General features: G+C 33.8%; 1 protein-coding gene across 1 annotated transcript in view; it reads right to left on the bottom strand.

The window, feature by feature from the left end:
• LOC115889254 (dynein heavy chain 12, axonemal) overlaps positions 1 to 17166 on the bottom strand; it is a 232470-nt gene that overhangs the window by 44253 nt on the left and 171051 nt on the right. The window contains exons 34-38 of the mRNA XM_030909199.1: positions 13167 to 13448; positions 4820 to 4992; positions 4636 to 4763; positions 3785 to 3897; positions 2937 to 3729 (exon numbers count right to left, since the gene is read on the bottom strand). Of these exons, the coding sequence (XP_030765059.1) occupies positions 2937 to 3729; positions 3785 to 3897; positions 4636 to 4763; positions 4820 to 4992; positions 13167 to 13448 (1489 nt within the window). The remainder of the gene's footprint in view (positions 1 to 2936; positions 3730 to 3784; positions 3898 to 4635; positions 4764 to 4819; positions 4993 to 13166; positions 13449 to 17166) is intronic.

The raw sequence follows: 17166 nt of genomic DNA on the forward strand, positions 1-17166 counted from the left end.
TTAAAAGACCATGCTATAGCTTTGTATACTGGTGCTTCCAAAACTAATGCGGGAACAGGGATCGGAGAATTTGGGTCGAGAACTAAATACTCCGAACCAATGGGTGCCTAACCTAGCATCCTACAGGCAGAAATCTACGCTATCGATAGATGCGTACAACTTATCTTAGATAGGAACTATCGGAAACAAGAAATAGCCATCTTATCTGATAGTGAAGCAGCGTTAAAAGAGATCAACTCAGTGTTAATCAATTCGAAATTGGTCAAAGAATGCATAGAGAAACTGAATAAATTAGGCAAAGAAAGCAAAGTCCTCCTACTCTGGGTGCCTGCTCACTAAGAGATAGAAGGCAATGAAAAAGCAAATGATCTAGCTGGAAAAGGAGCGAACACTCCACTAACTGGAACAGAACCGTTCTGCTTCCCAAGTGGTAACCAACTAAAGGCGAAACTCAAGAACATGGAAGACTCCATCCGCAACCTGGAATGGGAATCTTGCAACGGTATAATACACTCGAAGAAGTTTCTAAGGGCTTACGACCAAGACAAATCAAAGATTTTCCTGGATTTAAGGAAGAACAATCGGAGTGTCACGGGATTTTTAACAAGACATTGTCTCCTCAATGAACACCTCAGTAGATTGAAACTAAGAAGAAACAGCGAATGCAGATTGTGTGGGGAAGATGGGGAAACACCGGAACACCTCATCGCTGAGCGCGCCGAGACGACAACCATTCGTGGCATGATACGACTGATATTGGAGATGGAAAACTACCCTCTGTAAAACCGCCCCAGATACTGACTTTTGTCAAAGCCCTGGGACTGTATGATGAGTTGGATAATACAATAGTACAATAATAACTAAAGAAAGGGGGACACAATAGATCTGTAAGGTCGCAGTGATTAGCCCCCCTCCCACTCATTCTAAATTCTAAAAATTCTACTTCCCATCATCAGGCCCAAAAGCTAAAATAATCGTAAATCACAATCAAACTAGGTAAATATTTTTGAGAGAAGTCATACAAAACAATGTTAAGTGATAAAATACAGTCACAAACAAAAAGTTAAGAATTATTACAATTATTAGATTGCAGATATGCTATGGTACGCCAAGTTGAGTATTAAAATTACTGAATTACAATTACAAATGACAACATATAATCAGTTTATACTCTATCCAACAACAAGAAGAGTAACAAAAACCTGTTCTAAAAACAGGGAGGAAAATTCAAATTTAGGTGACAGGGGCCAAATTGTCTATTGTAGTTTATCTTAATGGTAGAAAACAGAGTGGACTAATAAATTCTGTCTATTATTTAAAAAAAATTATATTTTTTTTAATCGAATTTAGTTTGTAAGATATATTTTATTTATTTGGATTTGTATGTGTTAACTAGAATAAGTAAATGGTTTTAACTACGTCTCTCCTTGTGTAAGTCTCTATTTTATTTATAATCAAGCCAGGAATAAGTAATATATACTCACACAAAAGTCACGCCAAAAAGCTAAACCAACTTAAAATAGAAAAGACATCTAAATTGTAACCATTCATTCTAAAACTGCATTTGCTCTAATTTCCATCAATCAGCCGTTAAACAATTCTTTTGTATTTACCAATAAATTCTTCTACCATAGCTTCAAGACACATTTTAATTATTTTGTTTTTTATTTTACAATTTGATTTAGCTACATCATCCGACGTCTTAGCAAAGCGTTGTTAATTATATTAATGTAAGTTAAAACCGAGATATTCAATATCTATATTCGTTTTTTTCGAAAAAAATTTTGACTTTTGTGTGAGTATACAGGGTGGCGCACCTCATTCCCCTCGGTTGATTATACGAAAACGGAAATATGTAGAAACAAAATATTTTATAGGTATATCTGGGAAGGCAATCTGCATAATTTAAAATTATTTTGAAATGTAGAGGGTGTATCAAATATCTCAAAAACAAAAGATTTTAAACATATTTAACCCTTATAATAAAGATTTTTTTTTGGGCCCAAGAATCCAAAAATGAAATAAAATACTGGGTGTTCCATAAGAAAAAAAACTTTGGTATGGATCTTAGTTCTGAGACACCCTGTATATTTCAAAATAATTTTAAATTGTGCACATTGCCTCCCCACATATACCCAGAAAATATTTTGTTTCTGCATCTTTCCGTTTTCGTATAATCAACCGAGGCGAATGAGGTGCGCCACCCTGTATATTAATTGTTCTTGGCTTGATGAAAAATAAAATACAGACTTATACAAGGAGGGACAGAGTTAAAACCATTTACTTATTCTAATTAACACATACAAATCCAAATTATTAAAATATATTTTACAAACTAAATTCGATTAAACAAATATATAAAAATATTAAACAATCCATAATATAAAAAAATAATTGACAGAATTTATTAATACACTCCTGTTTCCTTCCCTTAAGATAAACTACAATATACAATTTGGCTCCTCTCACCTAAATTTGAAGTTTCCTCTTTGTCTTTAGAACAGGTTTTAGTTTAATCTTCTTGTCGTTGGATAGAGTATAAACTGATTATTGCTGTCATTTGTAATTGTAATTTAATAATTTTAATACTCAACTTGGCGTACCATAGCTTATCTGTGATTAAATAATTGTAATAACTTTTAACTTTTTGTTTGTGACTGTATTTTAACACTTAACATTGTTTTGTATGACTTTCCTCAAAAATATATACTTATTTTAATCAAAGTTTCAGTGTGTTTAAGATTATTTTAGCTTTTGGGCCTGATGATGGGAAGTAACTTTTTCCAACCCCATTAAACAACAATTATTTTTTGAAATAAAAATTTTAAAAAAATATGAGGTTTGAGTCCCCCTCGTTAGAGGTTTTAAATTTATGATGAACTCACATTGGATTAGAGAATGTTTAGATATTTAAGTTTTTCAATATTATACCTTACCCAAAAGTATTCAGTTTACTATGCCAGGGTTCTGGCCAAACCACGTCTTCTTTAAAGTTATCATAAATATTTTTCCATTTTGCACTGTCTTTAATAAAGCTTGTTTTAAATCCTTTAAATAATGGCAATTCATCCAATCTACATATTTCATCCCAAGAGCTATCTGGTAGCCATTCTTTACACGAATTTTCCAAAGGATTTTCGACGTTTACGCCACCAGTGAGGAAAAACATAAACTCTTTTTCGTCTAGTTTATTCTGATAAATCATTATTTTTGAACAAAGCAAAAAGGAGAAAAGTAACTTGTCTTTTTCAAACAATGACCTCGTAATGTTATTGTACAGATCGAACGTAAAAGCATTGATAAGACTTTGACATCGTCTCTCGATGCTTCTAAATTTCTCAGCTCTTTGTATAGAAGAAATGTACAAATTTATAAACCATTCAAGTGAATATTGATACATAGGATCTACGTTAGCTAAATCTGAGATGCAGTAATATAAAACAGCTGAATGTTCGGCAACTTCTTGATACTTCACTCGAAATTCTTCAATCGATTTCTCAATCTGTAGTGATTTAACCTGCTTTTCCCTGATTTCGGTAGACAGCAATTTTGAATCGTCCAATATTTGAATTGCGGTTTCGTCTTCAAGAATGTCACCTTTGCATTCTGATAGAGTTTTTAATATTTTCTCTTCTGTATTCTCAAGTGCTGCCTTGTTTTCGGCTTTTTGAACAATCAATTCTTCTTTAAGTTGTTGCAGTTCCGGTTTTTCGACGGCTACGACAATACCTAAACCAAAAGTAATTGTTATATTCTCACGTTTTTTTTAATGGAAATACTATACCTAACAGTTGGTCTTGAAGACCCTCTAGAGTCAAAGCAAAATTAATTATAGTAACTCGGTTAAAAACTTCAGGTAAATAATGAGGATTTCGTAATTTTGATGTTAAATACAACCTAAAAATTAGCAATAAAGAACATGCTGCTTTACTTAAAAATAATTTTAAACAGATAAAATAGTAGTTTTAGTATTCGATACAGTTAATGTTGAATCGTCACACTAAAGTTTTACTATTTAAAGACATGCAAGGTCGACATTTTTTTCGGTCGACAAAACTATTTGTGGTCGCATCCACGAAATATTAGGGATACCTACATTAAAACAATCTTTTAAGAACATTTATAATAAAAATTTTAACTGCCTGGATTTTTCAACAAAGTAGTAAAATATAAAATCTGATGCTTTCTTCGCGTTTTTGCTATTAGAAGATGCAGATGCCATAGCAGATGAAAAATTGTCACTTATTTCCTTCTGCGCATGCATTGCAGGATGATCATCAGAACAGGTAATAAGATAAGCTTGAATTATGGCAACTTTTTGATGAATTAATTCACACAGCTACAGAAAATGACTCTAAATTATTCGAGATTTTCTTTGTGAAATAAATATTCAGATACCTTCTTTTTAAGATACAGTATTTTTACCGACAAACTTAAAGTTTAAACTATACGACTTCATACGACTTTTCTTTGACAGACAGTTTTTAGGAACTTTTAAATATTTTTTCTCAGAACATCTTAGATAGATGTCAAAATTCATAAAATGTTAGGTTTAATTTTATATATTTATTTATTTTAATTATTTTAAATTAAGTCATTTAAATAATAAAATTAATATTTTTATTTGAATAATACCTAAAATTTTTGTTATATTCAATCACATTTTCACCTATTCCAATTACTTCTATTCCACCCTGTTTAAATGTTTTCTTGAATAGCAAAGGATCAATTGCAGCTTCAAGTTCTTCGTCTACACTTTCAATCTATATAAAATAGCAATGCCTTTATGGTTAATTGATCAAAAAATGGTATCTATTACTATAACGGGATATCCTAATTGAACGCACATCTCAATTTTTTTCATGTAATCCGGAAATGAAAACTTAACAGCTTCTAGGTTGTTTATTCTTTCCATTTTTTTAATCCAGTTACTAGCTTGTGCTTGGGGATCAACAAAAAGAGACCATCTTCTCGAATTGTCCATTATTATACCTAAGTAATAGCATTCATTAAAATTTGTCAAATTTTTTGTCAAATAAAACTCAGGTTTATTGTTTATCAACTAGTGGACGTTTCGATAAATATTCTGTCTTACTCAGGACTACACTCTAATTTATCTATACACTATTCACGACAATGGCACGTTAGACGTTTATGAAGAACTGGTGATGGAAATTTTTTTGAAGGCACCTGCCCCATCTTTCTAAAACATTTTCAGCATTACAGTGTTGCCGCAGCATTTGAAAAGTGGTAGCATCTTTTTTTATGCCCAAGCAACACCGTTGAAGAGTATATACGTTTAATAAACGTACTATCTGTATAAATATCGTATATTTTTTAAAGGTATAAATAATATACGTATTTCATATTACTTTTTTATATGCAACGTATAATATACGCATATTAAAGGGCTTTATTTTCCGTTAATCTTAGTATATACGTTTATTATACTGAACATTATTATACTGCTTTTTAACGTATATTCGAAGCATATATTTTAAGTATATAATATTTCGATTTTGGCATCAAGTCATTTATATTCGTAATTTTTGAAAAGTTCAGACACAAAGGGTAAGTCATCATCAAATTGTTTTTTGTGATTTTTTGATAAATTTGAACTCGAATATAAAAATATTGAAAAGAACTGAATTTCAAAAACGTATGTAACCAGTATCAATAAATTGTATAGAAATGGTATATAGACTATATACGAAACGTTTATTCGACACTATAAAATCTAGTCACGTGATTAGACCTTCCAATCATATCGTTGACTTTTTACAGCAGATGGAATCTAAATGGAATATGGTATACGTATATGAAACCTATACTCGACACTACAAAATCTTGTCACATGATCAAATCTACCCAATCACGTTGCGTCTTCGATGAAACATCTAGGCTCAGGGTATTCATACGCGTGATCAAGGGTAAAGACGCCATTGTGTCCACACTTTGTTTGATATCAATATAAGGTGCGTTATTATAATATAATACTGTTCCCAAAGACATAAATATGGTATATCCAGCTACTCCTTTTACACAATTTATAGTTCAATTGCAGAAGAAAGAGGCAGAATTTACACTTAGGCTCTGTTACTTACGTATTACGCGTTGTAGCGTTTTGAGGATTTTTTTCGTCATTTTTTTTCCTTTGGAAACGGCATTGAGAGTAAGTTTTAAATTTATCAATTATAAGCTTTTATTTAACTTCAGATGTATGTATTTATGTATATTTTTATATGCATGAATATGTTCATGTTCAATGACAAGTTTTTGCAGTACTGAGTATAGGTTTTGTAGACGTATACTGTATACCGTTTACATACCCCTGTTGCAAATTAAAAAAACAATTCGCGCAAACACTTTTTCAAAAAACAGACCTTTCTTAAACCTAAACTTTTAGTACATAGATTAAATAAAAACTTGTTGTTAGAAAGTTATTTATTACATCCTATCAGTAATTGTATAATATATTGTTGGCCCTTTCTTCATTTTTTAGAAGCTGTCAAACTTGCTTATTCTGGTAGACAACTGGATTGATTTAAACGATTTTGTGAAATAATATACTACTCGTATGTCAGAGAAAAAATGTGATTCTTTATATTTAATGTGTAGTTATATTTATGCATTATCAGTTTTCTTATTTTAAGAATTATGATATGATTTGTTTATTTTTATTTCAGTAATGTACGGTATGTGTCTCCAATTTTTAAGATGTTATTAAAGAAGATTTCCAATTAAGTTTTTTATTCTTATTCATTAAAAATCCAATCATTAACCAAAAAAAATTGATTAGGTAATTAAATTTAGTAATTTAACCACCTAGCATTATTGTTTTTATTAATAGGAAGAATTTTTGTAGCAGTAAAAACAAACTTTTTAATTTTAGGTTACTTAAAGATTGCAATATTATGTTATATACAGGTATAATTATATAGGGTATAATTATATAGGGTAATTATATAGGGTAGGTAATCCAAATATCGAGATATTTGGATTCACCATTATGTAGCATTTCTTAAGTAACCTAAGGCCCTAAGGTTTATTTATACTGGTTCAAAAATCCTTCATATTAATGAAAAACAATAATGCTAGGTGGTTATATTACTAAATTTCATTTCCTGGATACGCATATTGTAAATTTGTATGTAAAAATAACATTTAATAAATGGTTCTGTTTCACGTATAAATTTAGAAAGAAAAATAACATTTAATACATGTATTTGGTCTACGTGTAATCCTAGTATATCATAAATTGCTAATATACGTTTACCATCTTGTATAATATTGGTATATGTATATACGATTATAAAATGAATATAGAAAACTTAAATATATACGTTGAAGTCGCGGACATTTTGCAGTTTATTATACGTTTCACATTCTTTGTCGTATACTTAGATAAGACGGACGGTATTACATCAATTTAAACGTATAATATACCATTGTGTGTTGCTTGGGTTATTACATTTTTGGAAACTACTTTCGTATCTCATAATATTATACTAAGCTATACCCATAGATAAAAGACTTATAATATTAAATAGATAGGCAACTTATAATACATTTCAATTTTATTATACAAGGGCGCCTCTGATAGTCGGAGGAAGAAATACTAACGGAAGAGAGGGGTGCGGGGAGGGGGGTTGTTTTAGTTAATTACTTAAAAAATTAATTAATATATTTAGTCATACATGTAAGAACACTTTGTGTGCTTTTAATTAGGTCGAACATATTATAAACGATAAATCAACTTAATTAAAAGCATACAAAGTGTTCTTATATGTCGGATATTAATTAAAAAAATATTAAAAAGACTAGTAATAGTATACAGGGTGGTCCGAACTGTGTTCCGGAAACTCCGGCAGCATATTCTGCAGATAAAAATAAGTAAAAAAGTTTCTATAAATGTATGTCCTAAAATGCTTTGTTTCGGAGATACAGGGTGTAGAAGTTTCATTTTTATTTCAATTTTTTCCAAATAATTTTTGAAGTAAAGTCAATATTTGAATGAAAATGGTATCTGGGAGTTTTTTTGCATGAGAAATTTAATTTTGGTGTCAATATGATCTACGTGTAGAGGGCGCCACCGGTATATTTTTTAACTGGTTTGAAGAGTAATAACTTTTCGTCCGTACCTATATAAAACTACTAAGTAAAAAATCTACATTTAAGACCTTTTTTACGTAAAAAAGATCTCTTGGTAAAAATCGCTACAAGTAACGGTTCTCGAGATATTTGGATTCAAAATTATCAATACTTAAACATGTTGACTAAATAGTTCTTAGACTGAAATCATAAATTTGAAATGTTTTTGTGTCAAATGTTCAACAGAAACTGTTTTATCATCATTTTTCGCAGAAAAATTATGACTAATTTAAAAAATAAAAATTTCCCAAATTTATTATTTCAGTTAAATAACTCTATCTACTCAACGTGTTTATGTTTTGTCAATAATGACATGTATTGACTATTTCCAATCTAAATATCTTGAGAACGCTTGCTCGTATTTTTACCAAGAGATATTTTTTACGTAAAAAGTCACGGAAATGTATATTTTTTCATTAAGCAGTTTTATACAGGTACATACAGGTAAAATACATGTAGGTGGCGCCCCCTACTATTAGGAGTCATATTGACATCAAAATCAAATTTCTCGTATCAAAAAACTCCCAGACACCAATTTTTATCCAAATATTGACGTTACTTCAGAAATTATTTGGAAAAAATCGAAATAAAAATGAAACTTTTACACTCTGTATCTCCGAAACTAAGCATTTTAGGACATTTATACGAACTTTTTTGCTTATTTTTATTTCCCTAATATGCCGCCGAAGTTTCCGGAATACAATTCGGACCACCCTGTATACAATTCGGACCACCCTGTATACAGGGTGGTTTGGTTTGGTTTGGTTGTTGAATAATGGATAATGTACAAAATCACCTGAAAACAGGACAGAATACAAAAAAGAGCTCGCTACTTTGAATAAATTATTTAAACAAAGAAAAAAATGAAACGTGGGAGAGAAAATGTGCTGAAATTAACTCAGTTCAAAGAGGCTCAAGGTCAGATGAAGCTTGAAATTTTATAAATAACCTTAGATCGGATAAATCACCTAAAGTAAATATATCTTCTACCAGCCTAAAGAAATTCCAAGAACATTATAAAAAGGAATTGAAAGGAAGTCGCCCTTTATATGAAATCATGTCAACAGCATAATATAGAAGTCGAGGAGCATATATGACGGTGAGTGTAGATATGGCAGAAAATACTTTAATTGAAATGAAAAACAGAAAGTCTAGTGGTCCTGAGCGAATACTAGCTGAACTTCTGAAATGCGGACCGAAAATTTTGAAAGACATTCTTGCTTGTATTTTCACGGGGAGCCCATACCTGTGTCATGGAAAACGTCATGGTCTCCGATCCACAAAAAGGAAGGAAAGATATTTGCACTAAATACAGCTGTGTCTGTCACTCTTAGCAGATAGTACGGAAAAATACTTAAATAGCAAAATAAAGCACTAAATCACCACAATACACCAAAACACTTTTACTTCTACACTGGACGCGCGTTTCGCTAACCATGTTAGCATCATCAGCAGATTATTATAAACTATCAGTTTATAATCAGTAAAAGTGTTTTGGTGTATTGTGGTGATTTAGTGTTTTATTTTGCTGTGTAACACCAAAGGTTCCATCCCCCAACTGTAATAAAATACTTAAAAACCTAATAGAAGATGAATTTAGCCCCCATGAGATTGAAGAACAAGCCGGGTTCAGGGCAGGCCGCTCCCATGCATTGATAATATATTTCCAATACAATGACACGACAATAAAAATGACAGGAATTTGGAAAGACTGCAATATCCCAGCGCAACAAATTAAAGTTGGTAAGGTTAGGTTGCTGGGGTTTGGGATCGTGTTTGATCCCTCACTCGGAGGCCTTGGGCCCATTGCGATACCCCTGTTATTGTTGTACCAAACCTTCTTCTCATTCTTTCTTTGCGTTAAAGCACTTCCAGCTCTTTGCAAAGTTCCCGATGTCGCTGATGTTAGCTTCTGCTGCTTCCTCTAGCCCTTCCAAAAAACCTTGCCCTAAAGTTTTAAAGCGTCGGTATTCCAGTGCCGGACAGTGGCACAGCAGGTGCTCTATGGTTTCTTCTTCCTCTCCGCATTCTCTGCAGTAGTCGTCGTTGGAAACCTTCCATCTCACGAGGTTTACCCCCGTGGGACAGTTTCCAGTGATGACACCTACAATTATGCGTAATAGGTCCTTTTTGTGCTCTAGTAGTTAAGCAACCGAGTAATGATCACTCAAGAGATTTTTATTTAAGAGAACTGTTGTTTTACTTGCTTTAATCACTTAGTAAATGCTTATTATATACCATAAAATAATTTTTAAACGTAGCATCAATAAATTATATTTTATTAAATAACTTAAAGATAAGTATGTATAATGAATATTCCCTGTTATAACGATAAACTGCATGATATGGCACATTTGTCCCGCAAGACCATTAGAGCGTATCTCATCGAAGGAGCCAAACAATGGATCGGCTCGCGCTCTCTATTGTCTTACTCTAAGGCATCACCATGCTATCAGTGAGATCAAAAACTGTGATGGAATGCCGAAAAGCACTGTTCTGGCTGCGTTAGGGAGGGGCTACTCTGTGCTGGGTGCCAAGCCACAGCAATGTGGTGGGCAATCAGGAAGCAAACAGACTCGCCCAAGACGGGGCCAGGGGAGAAGCCGTGGCAGATGACCCACCACTTGTGACGATCAACAAACAGCAAGAGACGTGGCAACACCGTGAGGACTGCGCTACAGCTCGAAGGCTATGGCCAGTGGTAGATAGCAAAAAGACAAAACAACTACTAGAGCACAAAAAAAAGTTGGTAAACATATTAATCTTTCCTAACGCTACTTATGCATCTGAGATTAAACTCTGACAACTACAAACAGATGAAAATTAGATGCTAAGAATACAGAAGAATGCTGCGAATTTCGTACACAGAACATGGGACTAACGTCTCAATTCTAAGGCAGTTGAAAGTTACCTGAAGATTTTCAACCAAAATAAACCAGTCATACTTTGGGCACATTTCTAAGAAGAACAGATGGCCTGGAAAAATAATAATCGAAGGAAAGATTAATGGCAAACGACCAAGAAGAAGGTCTCCGACGCGCTGGGTGGACCAAACCAAAGAAATTATTGGTCACGGTCTGCTTCTCTAGCCGCTCAAGATAGAGAGGGATGCGCGCAATTAAGACAGGATGGCACCATACTTTTTCGAGAGTTTCGGACGAGAAGAAGAAGATATAGCATTTAACGCCTTGGGGGTAGTAAGGTACAGCTTGCCGAGAGCCCATGAGATACCTAAACTATTTTTATTTTATTAAAAATAATCGGCCCGATCCACTGTAGTCCCGATACACTCGCTCTTTTTTGACCCACCCTATAGAAGTCAAAATATTTTCCTGAAATCCATCCTCGTACATACTTTAGGTTTGCTCTTAAACAAAATTTATTAAGGATTTCGGAGATATTTGCGGTTTTATATTTCATATGTCATTTTTTATAGTAATTTTTTATCAAAGCCACCCAATCATTTTTCTCTCGAATTTTACTGTTGAAAGAGCCATATGAAATAATAATGCGCGTATCTGCAAAACCATTAAAAATTTTGAAATACTTTAAATACAAAAAAAGTTCATTTTTTAACTATTCACCTAATAAAAAAATCATATACAGGTATTAATAAAATCAATAAACAAAGAAAAATTATTTTATATTTTAGAAAGTTTGGCGTAGAAAACACCCTGTATGATTAAAGATTACGATAATTTTAGCAAAATAAGTATAGACTATCTAAAGTAAATACCTAATATAGTTTTGATTTCAGGACATGTTCTTGTATTTGTAATAATTATTTTTTTTAGGAAAGTTGAAAAATATATACATTTTATTTATTTATTAATATATCTGAAATTAGCGAAATATATTTACTCATATCTTAAGGATATGTAAAGTGATCTGAAGGGAAGCCAAAAATGCAATAATATACAGGGTGTTCTATTAAAAAAAATAATTCTAAGCTACTCTCACTTTTTTGAGCCACCCTATAGAAGTTAAAATATTTTTTTGAAATACATTTTCGTGCATACTTTAGGTTTGCACTTAATGAAAGTTCTCAAGTTTTTTATTTTAAGAGCTATAGATGCCCGACGCACTATTATTGCCGAACCCTGTATACCGGGTGCGTCACAAAAGTGGCTCACCCCTATAACTTTTTTTAGTTTCTCAGATAAAACAACGGGATTCGGTATGATAGTATATGACATAAATTAGGATTGATTGACATATTTAATTGTTTCAGGTCACTTCGGGTCTCACCGGAAATTACCTGAAACTCAATCTCACTTTTAAATGGCACCCTCAGTATTTTTTTACTTTATTCGATAGAAAATGACACTCTGAATAGAAGACATATCATATGTCAACTTTTGACATTTTCGCATATGGTTTATTTTAAATTATAACATGCGGTTCATAACGATAATTTGACTCGAAATACCAACTGTGTGTGGTATGAAATTATTCCTAAAAAAATTTCGTTTTCCAAATATGTATGTCCACCCTCGTTCCATTTGAAAAAAAAATGAGATATGATTAAAAATACAATTTGGGCATGTTTTAACCCGTCAGGACAAGACACTAAAAACATGAGACCATCAAATCTATGTTTCAAAGGCTTCTTGATTAAAAATTAATGTTTTTAACACCGCCATGGCACTCTAGATTGAAATTTAAAATAAAATTTGTTTTTGAGCGAATATGTCAAAAGTTGACATATGACATCTCATTCGGTTCAGAGTGTCATTTTCTATCGAATAAAGTAAACAGATACCGAGCGTGCCATTTAAAAATCAAAAGTTGTAGTCATTTCCGGTGAAACAGGAAGTGACCGAAAACAATTGAATACGTCAATCAATCCTAATTTATGTCATATAATAACATAGCAAATCTCGGTTTTTTTATCTGAAAAAATAAAAAAGGTATAGGGGGTAGCCACTTTTATGACGCACCCGGTATACTGAATTTTTGATAAAAGTCAAAATAAGATAGGTCTCGCTATTTACTGAGTTTTTCATGTTAAATACCATTTTCTGTAGAAAAGCTATCTCTGGGTAAACCATTTATGTACCACTGTTGAATTCGCACATCAGATCCCAAGACTGTAACCATTTCATATGTTTCTGCGCAAGGAATTTTAAGTTGTTTGACATATCTGTGCCAGTCAGTAACTGTTCTTTGTCTAAATATACTGTTAAATGGAGACAGGTATGAAATAATTCCACAAGATATTAAAATGTCTCCAGCTAATCCATCATATTGAACTTGAAGTGCATCGGCACACGCTGTCCATCTTGATTTTTCGCCACCTGGAACCAATATAAACGAGATGTCTTTTAAATGAGTCAGTAGAAACGGAGCTATATCTAATTAAAATATGTGCATAAAAACAGTTGTATTTTTTTAAAAATTATTTTATTTGTTATCTCTTTATACTGGTCAATGTAAATCATTATTTGTCATCTTAAATAGGACACCCATTGTTTTTTAACCTCATATTATATGAGTAGGTTTCTAAAAAAAGGATGGTTTTTGTTTCTTGGGAACCATAGATTAGACTATGTTCTCTTCAGGTTTATTATGGTCCTCTGATCTACAATTACATTCTCCAATAGTATCCTTTTTACAAAGTCTAACAATTTAAAACATGTACCTTCCTTACCATACAACATTCTGCCAATGGCTTATACGCAAAGTATGTATGGTCTAGTATGTAAAGAACCATTGTAAAAGCCGTTGTAGACGCAGAGAAGTGTCTCGAGTATGGGACGTCATATTTTGTGATAATAAAAAAAACGGGCAAACATTCCTTAGTCTAAAAATTTTCGGATTTTTACAAACTTATTCATATTTTTACTAATAATAGCTTATTATCAACATTTTTTTAACAGTTCTTTTTAAAGTCTCTTTAAACAACTCCGAAAATTTGAAGAATTTGTTTAATCACATTTTAATAAAAAACAACTATTAGTGAGTGGTTTTACCGCTTCTTTGGGGATTTTCGTAAACAAAAAAAAAGAAAGGAGGTGTCGTAAACAAAAGAAAATTACTCATAATTACGAATAGTCGAATTGGTTTCTTTTTGCGAATTTACGGATACCTTTAAAGTTCTCAATATAGCGAAGACACCCACGTTTGTGACAAAAACGCAGGCGGAAGTATTAGATTTAATAATCGGGAGTAACTATAGTTACGTGAGAGATTGGAGGGTCTCAACGGAACCTTCCCTATCAGATCACAGAATCATCGAGTTCAAATTAAGAATCATACTCCAAACTGAAATTCGAAGGAATCCAAGAAAAACCGTTTGGGAACTATACCACACCAATCTCGTAAACAACCTGGACCAAATATATGCAGGTAGGGCTAGGAACCACCTGTATCTGGAATGGTACGCAAGGGATTAATATTGTAGATTACGTGTCAGGTACAGGCTTTGTGTGTGTTGAATATACAAATATGTTAGTGTTTTCGTGTTATTTTTCACCAAGTAAACCCAGCGATCTCTTGAATGATTTATTGTATGAGATAAATGCTGTGATACGCTCGAGGAAGAAGGAAGCCATAATTGGGGGAGACTTTAATGCAAAAACAAGGATTTGCGGCTCTGGGATCCAAAATGCAAAAGGCAGGATTATCGAAGAGTGGATCGTGTGCAATGATCTTGTAGTTGTGAACCAGGGTAATACGCCCACTTTTAAAAACGCAAACGGCGAATCAATAATAGATATTACCCTCGCAACTCCGGGAATCAGTAGACTCGTGAGAAACTGGCGTGTGATAACTGAGGAGGAAAGTCTAAGCCTACATCGTTACATCAGATTTGACATACAGATTGATACTCAGATGAAGGACAACGTGGTCACAAAGATAAACGGATGGAGGACAACAATAAATGGCTTACAAAAGATAAGTACCTATTGTGAGGAGAATGGACTGAAAATGAAAACGCCATCCCCAGAAGGGCTAGGCAAATGTCTCAGAAAGTTGTGTAATTCCTTTCTCCCCAGGAAAAGAATAACGGATAAAAAACAAATGTACTGGTGGAATAATAAGATTGCTGAAAAAAGGAAGATTTGTATTAACGAGAGACGGGTATTAACGAGAGCAAGAGAACGCGAGATGGACCCCGAGACCGTGGAACAGGCGCGTACCAACTACAGCATAGCCAAGCACAGTCTTAAAAAAGAAATCCTTAGGAGTAAGAAAAGGAATTGGCTAGAGCTCTGTGATGAGCTTGAGTCCGATGTTTGGGGCAAGGCTTACCAACTGATAATGAGAAAGTTTATCGGGCGACGCAACGCTCCCGTTACAGATAACATAATAGAAAAACAGATCACAACATTGTTCCCTAAAGCTCAGTCAAATAGTTGGGATATACCAAAAAAATACCGGATGATAATATATATATATATATATATATATATGATAATATAGTAATATGGTTTACTGAAGAAGAGGTGCGTTCTGCAGCAAGTAAACTGAAAAACACAAAAGCTCCTGGCCCGGACTACATACCGGTGGAAGTTATCAAAATTGCTGCTATGCAAGACCCTCAGAGAATCACTGAGATCCTGAACAAGTGTCTTATCAAGAGACAGTTTCCAAATTCGTGGAAAATTGCCAAACTTGTTCTAGCAGAGAAACCCAATAAAGATGGAAGTCAAGACAAAAAATATCGTCCAATATGTTTAATTAATGCAAGCGCCAAACTGTTAGAATGTCTTCTGAGGGATAGACTGGAGAAAGAACTGGAGGATGGAAACAGACTACACCCAAACCAATACGGGTTCCGCAGAGGCAAATCTACGATAGACGCGTTAAACATTGTTACGAGTAACGCAGACCGTATTAAAACGAAATCGTATAAGAACAGGGGATACGCGTCACTGCTTACATTAGACATTAAAAACGCATTCAATTCTGCCCCATGGACAGGAATTGTTGAACAATTAGGGAGCATGAAGATCAGTAAATACCTCATCGTTATGATTAAGTCTTTCTTGTCAAAAAGATATGTAATTGCAGAAAACGGCAAAAAACACAAGATGACGTGCGGGGTACCGCAGGGGTCCATTCTAGGACCGACCTTGTGGAACATCTTCTACGACCAGATCCTGAGGGTCGATATTGGACCAGGTAATCTACTGATTGCTTATGCGGATGATCTGGCTGTCCTGATCACCGCTCCGACCATCACTATCTTCGAAGAAAAGATTCAAACAGCTGCCCTAACTATAACCAATAAGTTGGATAGAATGGACATACATCTGGCGCCAGAAAAATCAGAACTAGTCGTTCTCGTAGGACATCGCAAGACGACGAACTTAAATATCCAATTGGGAAATTGCCACATCAGACCTCAAAAGGCAATAAAATATATGGGCGTTTGGCTTGATTCCGGGATGCGCATGACTACACATGTCCTTAAAATCAGGGACAGGACGGTTGATACCATCAAACAGCTGACCAGAATCACTCCCAATATTAGAGGCCCCAGTGACGGAAAGAGGAGAATGCTTACCTCGGTTGTGCATTCGATGATCCTGTACGCCTCGCCCATTTGGAGCAGGGCAACAGATTATAAATACTATGAAAAAGTCCTCGAGAAAATTAACAGAATGCTAGCCCTACGCGTAGTGTCGGCGTATCGTACAGTTTCCACAGAAGCTGTTCTCGCTCTAGCAAAAATCCCCCCAATTATCCTACAAATCGAGGAAAGAAATTTAATACACAGGCACGGCTCAGGGTATCGATCAGAGGCCAGGAAGATAATACTGGACAAATGGCAGAACCGATGGGAGGCATACCAGGGTCGAATTAAGATATTTATCCCGGACGTGAGGGTTTGGATAAACAACACGTGGACGAAAACGGACTATTACATCACCCAGGCGATGACAGGGCACGGTGCTTTTGGTGAGTACCTGTTTAAAATAACTAAGGCTGAATCCACAAAATGCTGGTATTGTGAAGCATCAGACACGGCCAATCACACATTATTCGAGTGTAGTAGGCATTTGGAGA

Source organism: Sitophilus oryzae, unplaced genomic scaffold (genome assembly GCF_002938485.1).
Source record: "Sitophilus oryzae breed Bouriz unplaced genomic scaffold, Soryzae_2.0 scaffold_812_pilon_pilon, whole genome shotgun sequence".
NCBI lineage: Eukaryota > Metazoa > Arthropoda > Insecta > Coleoptera > Curculionidae > Sitophilus > Sitophilus oryzae.